This window comes from Varroa jacobsoni, unplaced genomic scaffold, assembly GCF_002532875.2.
Source record: "Varroa jacobsoni isolate VJ856 unplaced genomic scaffold, vjacob_1.0 scaffold_1227, whole genome shotgun sequence".
NCBI classification, from domain to species: domain Eukaryota; kingdom Metazoa; phylum Arthropoda; class Arachnida; order Mesostigmata; family Varroidae; genus Varroa; species Varroa jacobsoni.
This window is the reverse complement of record NW_019214129.1, coordinates 20,548-31,362: the sequence shown is the minus strand read 5'-3', so window position 1 is coordinate 31,362 and position 10,815 is coordinate 20,548. Positions and strand designations below refer to the sequence as shown.

Here is a 10,815-nt window from a genome sequence, read left to right as displayed (position 1 = left end):
TCAATAAAAGCCAATAGCGATACATGCCAAAAGGTACCCTCTGCATCTCTTTCAAGCTGATTGCTTGATTAGACATGTTTGTTCAATAATTATATTTTTAACTATTATTAAAGTCCAAAGAATAATATAATTGTACCCAAGAGATCTCATGAAAGGAACTTCAAAAGTTTATAACTATTTGTAGTTATAAACTTTTGAAGTTATAAACCTTTGATAAAAAAAAAGGGATGATGTTCGATATATTCAAAAACCAGAAATAAGAACTCAGATAATTAAACTAATAAGAAGAATGTTTCGAGACTTATCGGCGCTGGATCTTATAATATTTTGTATGGAAAGCAAAAATGTGTGTAAAATATTGAAATTGTGGTGCTGCTAACAAATTATGGTTTCACAATCTTCAAAAATCCAACCGTTTACGGGATAAGTATGAAAAGCTAACTTTATACCGCTTTATATATGCATTCAAGAATTGTGAGACTGGAAAGAATTTATTAAAATATATAATATATAAGTATAGTGAAGAAAAATTTTATTATTATTATTGTTATTGGAAGAACGACAACCGCGACTTAATCTTAGCTCCAGTAAGTACAAAAATCGCAATTATTGCGATCAATGTAATAACGAATTATATATGAAGACACTAATGAAGCGTTTTATGTAGGTGTATAAATCAGTTTGAATCGTTATTATGGCCTCCAAGATATAGAAGGAAGCCAGCAAGACCTACGGTATGATACTGAACAGATGTGGTGTAGGTTGCAAATATAAATATGTTCCCAAATTACTTCGAACTGACGCTACGTGATACCCTCACCAATGAGTAGTGTCTCGCTGTGATTCAGCTGGGCATTTAGTCGACTGAAAAGCATCGAACTATTACACTGCCTCAGAACGTAGATGTGCATCGCGTAAGCTGAGTGGAAATAGAATAGATTGAAAAAGGATATGGGTTGAACAGGTTATTCATGGGTAAAACAATCACAGCAACTAATATAAGTTATGTATAAAGCAATCATATGTTTAAAATAGATGAATAGATAGTATCGACAACTAAAAAAAGGTGAGTCTTGAGATAGGAACGGGATGGTACCTAAAGAACATACAAATGGTTCAGAGTTGCAAAATGTTGATTCCAAATGATCTCTAACTAAGCCTGTGGGTGATTAGTGAAGCTAAGAACGATCTCCCACGTTATCTTTTCTTCATGCGCGTAGAAACTAAAATAGTTTAATCAGTATAGGACCGAATCAAATACGAAGGAATTGACGAGGTGCTTAAAATAGAAGATGAAAAATTCGGGATTGTCATTATTGCCTTGGTAATAATAAACAGATAATCTATAAGCACGCCGTAACCTAAACCGCTATCGACCTTTCAACCTTTTTATAAACACTCCTTAGTGATCAAGTACTCGAGTAGTGATAAAGTAACACGAACCTAATAAATCATAGTTGATGCAGTGAGGGCGGTACCCGGTTTGCTTTGCAATAAACGGCAATACCTAATACACTGGAGGACAGGCGCGCTGGCAGCCTTGCTTGCCGCATCCGTTCGGAAACCGCACAGGCCTGCTCCCTCTGCAGCGATAGTATACAACATTCGGTACGTGCCGTCGCATGTTTTTTGTGAGCAGAAGCAAGGAATTATGATTCTTCGGCATACAGTCGCCAATGATTGCTCCGCGTGAGCATTCTTTTTTTGCAACAGCGAAGAAGCTCAAGAATGGGGCCGACTTCCTTTTGGTGTGTCTAAAAAAATGTTGAACCTACAATTCAGGGCCATGTCGTTCTGAAACGCTCGTTTAACTTGCATGAAATTTTTAAATGTTACTATTCTAGGTTAGTAACAGCCAAGAACATCTCTGATGACTTTAGCTTCTTTCGTAGGAAGGCAAGCCTGGAACGTTTTTCGTAAGCAAAACATAACAAAGACGTATACCTTAAACTATTGCGGCAAGCTATACAATAAAAATCAACCCATTAAAACCTTCTCAGCGAAGCATAAACTACAGCTTTTAGGATGCTAATCTAACTGCTATTATATATCAACAGTCACTCAGTCTTCTGTTACACATGCGTAAATAGGCCGAGTAAAAAGTATTAGCTTTTGTCTTACATGGCAGTTTATCTTCGACGAATATTTTCCTGTAAACGAAATACACACACCCTAGAAGAAAACATTTTCAGGGCTAGAGGCACACTCAAATCAAACAAATTGACATAATACAAGACTTTTTGTCTATAGAGACGTTGTAAGAATTGTGAAATAAGTAGGCGGAGGTGGGGCTATATAGGCTTAATCTCGCTTTGCGTAATCAGTGAAGACAACAGGTGCCACGGGAAAATATATAACAGTATATTCATCGAAGACTCCTCCATTATGTTGGTATGGAAATGGGTGTACTACAATACATTAATTTTCGAAGAAAATTGGAGACATCTATGTCGTTCGCTTATATACCCTACAACACCGGTTTATATTAGTCGAAGGCGGAATTATGTGTAGGTCACTAATGATTCTTGAGAAGTGAGTCACTTAACAAAGCTAAAGGGAAAACATTTTTTTTTTGAAAAATAAGCTGTGATTACCATAAGTCATAAGTGATAATCATTTACTCTCAAAGATGTATAATGTGTATAATGTTCTGTTGTCGTCGGAAAACTCACGGGTTGCACTTTCACTGAAAACAAAGCAGGAACGGTAATAGTGTGGCCACTGACAAGCTGCCAAAAAAATCGCCAAAGCCAGTTTGACCGGACTGAAATGTTGTATAACAATCGTGGTTACGCATGCTTCTTGTATAAATAAGTATCCATAAGAAATCCTAATTTGTGATCGTTCGCAACGTAATGGACATGTCAACAATTTGTTTTGTTCGAACAATGCGTGATGTTAATAAAGCTGTCAATAAGTATTTCAAATGCAATCACCTGCGACGCGTTATTGACGACAACGACACGTGGTACATTTGGGTACGAGACTACGATACCTTATTTTTCATTGACTTACATACATATATATGCATTTCTATTAAGTTGAGTTATACTCTGGAGTCACTTTATACTGTCGATTGCTCTGTAAAATAAGTATCGACGGCGTCCGGTGAAATAGAGACTCGAAATGCGGCAGGCCAAATAGTCCCACCTCACCATGGTATATATAGCTTTTAAGGTAAACATGCATTACAACTCAATGTAATGACCTTTATAAAACATAACTTGCTTCCAGTTTGCCTTTAAAAATATAGATTTGAAACAGGTAAGATTGTGGTACAATAATGAAAAAAAGTACTAATAAAAAATACCTAGCTGTCTTCCATGGCTAGACTTCTTGCAACTTGCTCAAAAAAAATTCAGTGAAGCGAACTGCACGAAATCTCTCATTCGTGCGTACGTAAAAGATGTTTAGACTGATATTATTGAAATGTGAAATCAACGTTCCCTTGCCAGAAAAAAACGAAGCGATTCATGTAACTATCTCATACCACTGCATTGCCCAATAAGTAAATTTTAATCTCCTTGATTTTACTTTTAATTGTTATTGTTTATGAATCAGGGACAATAGGCAACGCTACCCCCAGAACAGTAAAGAATTAATCCGACAATCGTTGCTTATTTGAGAGTATCAACAGGACCGGTAACAGCGGATACTATTACAAATTAAATACCTGAGACGGTATGCCTCAGCGGCGAAAAGGACCCGCACCGTACACGTCTTCAGGTGGCACATAAGGGAATGCCCATTAGGAATGATGGAGACCAAAAGATATGGTGTATGCCAAAACCTCCGTCGCGGCCCGAAACTGGGCTAGGTCCATGGTTCCGCTAAGCAGCGATGCTGAAGATATTTAGGGCTGCGATAGCAGGCCACTGTCATAAATGCCGGCGAAAAATAATGGACGTCTTGAATTAATGCCAAAGCTATTTCCAGTCTTCATCCCCAATCAAAGCTGCGTATTAGTTGTCAACCTCGTTAAAAGTCCAAAAAAAAGTATCTCATTGAGACTAGGAGACTATGTTATATTTTGATACAGTTTAAGGACAACCGGCTCATAAGTGGCTGTAAATCGAGGTAAATTAACTGAAATCAAAATGTAACTGACATTTTCGACCATTATAAACAGTGAAATCTACGTTGTTAAAGATAACAGCTCATGCAGACATCTTTCACTTATGAGTTGCTTTGAATGAATGAAGAGATAACCCGTTTGTTGCTGAAGAAATGCATACATCGGTTCTATTAGTTTTGCTCCCGAGTGGAAGATGAAACGTGGAAAATAAGGGAGAAAGTAGGAAGATACACAAACATCTTTACCGAAAAGAAAATATCCCAAAATACCAACACTATAGTAGTGTTTACAATTAACCATGTACACTAGATGTACAAAGGGCCCTGATAGATCAGCATAGAAAAGTATTGTACAAAGTGAAGAACATCTCACGAAGAAGAAGAACGAAGAGAATCAATAATTTTTTGATGATGAAGGAATTCAAACCAGCTCTGTCCAATGCAAAGGCAGGGCGAAGCAAGCAACAATTACAGAAAAAAGGAAGGCGTATGTTTCCTTTATCATAAATAACGGGTCAAACACTTGTTGTAATTAACAGACTTTATTTAAAACGGATCTCGGCGTAATTCAGTTTGAAAGTCCCCTGTGCTCAACCTGAACCGCTACGAATTTCCGCTGAAATCTTTTTATTTTTTATTCATGTTTATTTGTTTCATCGACACCCACGCCCCCGTTTTCTACACTAGGTGATTAGTGTACCCCTTCCAATTATCAATTTTTATTTTGTTGGTATTGGTTACATGTACAGAGTTCTAGCACCTTCTGTCGGGATTCGTCCTAAAGGCGACGTTTGAAGGACATTCCATCGTCATTAACAGTAATGTTATCGTCGTTATCGTATCAGTTGTCATAAAATGAAGAGGGGCGAGATCGTTTAATTTACATAAGCACACAGTCTTTTAGTAGCTGTGGATGTGGCGATCTACTTAACATCTGGCCACCACTATTTTTTCAATCCTCATCCATCTTTCTATAATTGTTGGTCCTCAATACATCGTACCCCCTAAATTATTTTGGGCTGGCTTTATTCCAGTCTGCAAATTTATTTGTATCCTTTTGTCTATTTTTGGATATTTTCATGTATTGTCAGTATCTAGGAGAGTTCTGCATTAATCCACATACGCGATTCAACCCTAGTCCCACAATGTCTCGCCCTATGTACATCATATTATGATACATCTTTATCCTTATTATCATCATCATCGACATCATCATTTTCACCAGATTTACCGCAAGCATACGATGCCACCGTAATTCAGACCCCTTAGAACATTGAATTATCTGTCTTTGCCTCTTCGTATTTTCCTTTAGTCTCTTTATTTTGACCTCCCTCTTTCTTGTCGATGTCATAGTCACATTTTCTAGAGACGACCTAGTGACCACTATGAATCAAAGAGCATTCATGAGACAACTTGTTAATAATATTATACAACGATAGTAATAATGGTATTATTATCCTTCACTAGCGTTGTCGCCATTATTAATAAATGAATTATTTACCTTTTGTCTGGAGTCTGCGTACCCTGGATTACTCGACTGAGAACGAGATGAAACTTTTTTAACATCAATATCAGGTCAATCAACATCACTTTTAATTTGGGTTGGAGACTGAAATTTAGATTGAGGAAGATATTCGAACGGTTTCTACAAGAGATCGTTCATGTTGTCTTCATCATCACCTTAGCCGTCCACTTAGGTTCCCTCCTTTTCTGTGTAATATAACGTCAGACTACTGTTTCTTCATTCTTCAGTAATTGTTCGAGTTGTTTTGCATGCAACTCGATATATCAATTATTCAATTGTCATTATTGCCTCGGCTTAGTCTTGGCTTAAAGTGCAACGATTATTGAACCAACAACTAGATTGATATATGCATATATAGTTCTTCACGATGGTGTCGTCCCATGCATTACTATAATTAGTATTACTATATAAGTGCGTTGATTATCAGATGTGTATTGTTTGCTTACACGAAGATGCAACTACATTCAACTATACAATACAATCAATGCGGCGAAGCGGCCCCTTCAACGTATAGCCACTTTTTTCCACAATTTTCTGCTAGATAATTACGCATCAGCAAAATGTGTTACCTCTAATTTTCCGCTACCCTAATCTTCAGATGGAATTCGATCTGCCATTGCGTATTGTTTTTCTTTTTTTACTGGTTTACGGTGGTACAACCCAAAGGCTTGATAGTGTACGAGGGAAGAGACTGGTCTGTTATTATCAAACCAGTATAGGCATACGATGATTTCATTCAACTTTGCCTAATGTATTATTTGTTAAGCCTAGCTACTTTCCAGTGAGCGATATACATACTCCTATGAACTCTGGCATGTACACCTCAGTACTTTATTTTGTGCTTGACCCTTCTTATCATTGGGTTGGTTAACGACGACTACTACATGATGGAAATTTTTTGAGGTGGAAGCCTCGGACTTGTATCCCATTTTTGGATATTGGAAGCCCAGAAGTCACTTGTATTGTTCCTTTCTACACGCAGTATTTACCTTGATAACGGATAAATCTTAAGGTGCTCCCCATTTCAGCCCACTAAAACAATCCAACAATCAAATGGGCCCTGTCATTCTTGTTCAGGTGTCATAATCATCATCATCACCACCTGAGCAGGGAACTGCTGGCATCATCGAGTACCCACCAGCTCCGAACCCGAACGAACTGAATGGGCTGCCTGAATGAGGTGCGTAACTTGAATGACCTCCACTATTATTTGGTGCGGCGCCATGAGTTGGCGTCGGATGGTGGTGCTGCTGCTGTTGATGTAGTTGCTGCTGTTGGTGGTGGTGATGTTGATGCGGATGTTGAGAATTGTACGACGCTGTTGGATGGGATTGTCCGAGTTGATGTCCGTACTGATGAGGTGTATTGTGACCGCCATGATGAGCGGGATGTGAATTCTGATGATGAGTGCTCGACAGAAGTGAGTGAGCGCTGTGACTGCTGTTTTGATGAGCTGCAGGCGGATAATGTTGTTGCTGTTGCCAAAGATTATTACTGTGGTTTCCTGTCATGTTTGCATTCGAATGCATCGAGTACGGATGATTCATATGAGCACTGCCACCGACCACCGAGTGGAGCTGTTGTTGTTGCTGCTGTTGCTGCTGCTGACCCTGTGTTCCAAGTCCTGAACCCATTTGCTGTTGATGTGAGTATGGGTGCGTGTGACCTCCATTACTTCCCATAGCCCCAAGAACACTGTGAAGAGATTGTTGTTGAAACGAATTTGCTGATTGTTGTTGCTGCTGCGGCTGTTGGTGATGTTGCTGTTGCATTTGCTGCTGCGCTTGCTGTGGTTCGTCGCTTGGTGTTAATGGCGTCCTTCTCTTTTCTCTGAGATCTTCCCCACGCCCATTAGCAGCTGACTGTCCACCACGACCACGGCCTCTCCCACTGAAGCAGACACACCCACATAAATAAAATACGAGACCATTCAACAATAACCAGAATATTAAAAACTTTTTATTTTTAATTAAAATCTGTGTCGAGGATGTATATGGTAATGTAGCATAAAAAATGATAATATATCTTCGGTCTATTTTAAAATATCTTTAGGGGAGTCGATATTGGCTTAACTCGTAGCGAACTATCTTTGATTTGCCTGATTCGTATCCTAAAATTTGGCAGTGCTGAATGTCCTCACACAAGTAACTTGCAGGATTAAAGGTATTTAAGGAATTAAACGTTTTACGTTTAAAATACTAATAGCTCCAGCACTGGGCATTAATTTCTTATTAGTATGTAGAGCTATGCTGTTATAATTGTACGTAGAAACAATAGAGCGCATAATTATCAAGTACAGCCTACTACAGTAAAAACTCACCGTCCACGGCCTCTACCAGAAGGCACTGGCGCTGATCCCATTGATCCCAGAGGGCTCATTGGAAGACTTGGTCTCTGCTGAGGCAGAGGACTGCCGGTGCTCATTGAGTTCCCCATCGGAGATCCAGCAGGGCCTGGCATTGGTTGGCCTAACGTAGTGGACACTGAGCCACTTGACTCGCCTTCTTCTTCATACTGAACGTCCGGTATGTTAGCCACTGTGTCTCGAAGAAAATCGAGTCTAGAATCCGTCAGTATGCTGGCTTTGCTGCGCACAGAACCAATTTAAAACATCAAGCATTAGCGTTAGTACTATAAGTCACTATGAAATTAAAAAACGCCACGAAATACGTTATCAACACACACTACTATTACTAGTATGGTAAACATTTTTGGGCTTTCAATTGTCTGTTATAGAATTGGCGATGCAGACTTACATAAAAACAACAAGAGCTTTAGCCTGCAGTATATATGTTAGTTATGTTGACAAAACGATGTCCAATAAGTAACACTGGAATACAAATTCTAGACCGGCAATTGATTTTGACCGAACAATACCACAGGAAAGGCCGAAACTACATAGCTAACACAACGATCTCGTATCTATTATTTATTCACATTTAGTAAATACGTTGCGCTGAAAACTCCAAAAGAAGTAGCATAATTTGCCCTCAATCAGAAGTTTCAGAATCGTTTCTGCTGCGCCTATGTTCGCAGCCTTTACTTCTTTTTCATAATAAGGATAAATATAACTGAGTAGTTAGTTTAAACACTTACATATGTGCCGTTGTGAGAGTTCTTGCGTTTCTGGATCGAGTCACAGCTTCCGCCTTTTTCACAAGCGACTCCACAAATAACTCGAGCGCCCGCGCTGCCAAAACATTGCAACGGTCCCAGAATTTAGTCAGTCGGTCAAAACATAAATAGGTCCTAAAATAGGTACATTCATATACACAGCTCGTACTTGACTATTCGGGCAAAATTAAGCTGAGGTGGTACACATGTTTAGCCGAATTGCCTTAAGTTCGTATTCGTACGTACATAGAGATTTAACATAATACAGGCCATGCGCTCTCTTAAATAATAAACTGATTAATTGAACATTTCAGAAAGATACGACGTTATTAAAAAGAAAAAAATTGCAGTAATTTGTTAATCCTCTTAGGAAACTACGAACCGGCAGAAACCAAATTTTGGATTTTGATCTGACATTAACAGAATTTTGCTAATTGCTTATTTAGGGAAAAAAAAATGACGCCCTTTAAAAAGAAACATATAGAGAAGCATACAGTAACATCTTCCGAACGCCGTAATCACTCATTCCATTATATATGATTATTTTGTAAATAAGACATATATTCAGAAAAACCTTGAGTTAAACAATATATCTAAGAGCTATCAATAGGCGTCTACGGTGTCTAGTAAAAGTTACGGTCGTCAAATACAAATTAGTCCTCTCGTTTTTCCTTACATTATTTTGGTTTTTTGCTGCATGCCTGATATCATGGATGACCTCTTTTATAAACCTGATGTAGTCATAATATAATCAAAGGCACATATAAATCGTACAGCGTAGTCTATAGAAAAGAAACGCTTTGAATAAATGTCGGTTTGTACCGTATTATAACTCTTTGGGCGATTATAAAGCGTAGTGTCACGCTTCCGCCCACTATGCTGCAGGGGCGAGGTATTTTCAAAAAAAAACTTCCGGAGATATTGCGTTGCTTATGCTGTACCTTAATTCACTTAAAGTAAGCGAGGCAAATCTGTGGAAAAATATTTGTGTTTAGATACAAAAGTAATGTACCTTAATAAAATTTATTATGATCTCAAAATTGATTAGCCTTCATTCCTACAGATTAGCATAATCGCAGCATTAAAATCCTCTTTCTTGCTGGTATCGTTACAATGTCCTCGATTTCAAAACCAGGTTTCAACCTAATGCTTAATTAGAGTATACTAAATGTGTCGTGCTTATGGTATTACAATTTAGCTCAAAAGTAATGCAATTGTAAATACGCAGACTAACAAGCAGTGTCAATTTCCGACATGGAAATAGCGTAATAGTGCTTCAATATCCGAACTCAGCGATATGAACACTTTCACACATTATAGCCAATCCCGAACGTCTATAAATAAAAACTTAATTAATGTTATTAATATTACGAAGTTCTTGTCCTTAATATTCGTTTTCGATTACCGATTATTACTACTGTAAGTTTCAACGTTACTATAATGCTGCCCCTATTTATATTTGTCAAACAAAAGATCATCACCCAGAAACGTTAGATATCTGCACTTTGAACTTGTTTTGCTCCCTGAATTCAAATTGATGCTGCAAAATGATACTTCATCGGTTAGTTAATAGGATAACGACTAGGTATGTTTTATACGCAGTTGAAATTTGTCTCCCCTCATGAATCAATGGTTTAACAGTTCCCTTCAACCGAGCCTGTTGTTGTCTCGATTATATGATGCCTATAAAATGTGTTACATAAATGAACTATGTATGCAAATTATCGAAAAAAATAATGCATGTATATCTGCGTATCAGAAGAAAATGTTCAGCTTTTTCGGAATGATGATGTCAGATGATCAAACGACTTCCATTATGATCCCGGTCTGCGTTGTTAGAAACCTGACAAGTTTCTATTTACAGTGTCATTTATTCTACTTTCATCTGCATCATTTATTATATTTTAAACAAGTGAAAAAAAATCTACCATTTCGTTGCATTGTTACTTACAGATGATCACTGGGACAGCGGCGGCAACTTTTCCGATATCCTCATCCTTCTGCATTATCTTCTTAATTCGTGCCTGCAATATTTATCAACAGAGACAAAAACACAGACACAACAAAACCGCGCTAACGCATTAGTTTAGTTATCAACTAAA

The 10,815-nt window shown here is 38.0% G+C and overlaps 1 protein-coding gene across 1 annotated transcript in view; it reads right to left on the bottom strand.

Annotated features, from left to right (window-relative positions):
• Positions 1 to 4,597: 4,597 nt before the first annotated feature.
• Positions 4,598 to 10,815, bottom strand: part of LOC111267835 (uncharacterized) — a 7,037-nt gene continuing 819 nt past the window's right edge. The window contains exons 2-5 of the mRNA XM_022846378.2: positions 10,665 to 10,737; positions 8,696 to 8,789; positions 7,920 to 8,186; positions 4,598 to 7,489 (exon numbers count right to left, since the gene is read on the bottom strand). Of these exons, the coding sequence (XP_022702113.1) occupies positions 6,673 to 7,489; positions 7,920 to 8,186; positions 8,696 to 8,789; positions 10,665 to 10,737 (1,251 nt within the window). The 3' untranslated portion in view covers positions 4,598 to 6,672. The remainder of the gene's footprint in view (positions 7,490 to 7,919; positions 8,187 to 8,695; positions 8,790 to 10,664; positions 10,738 to 10,815) is intronic.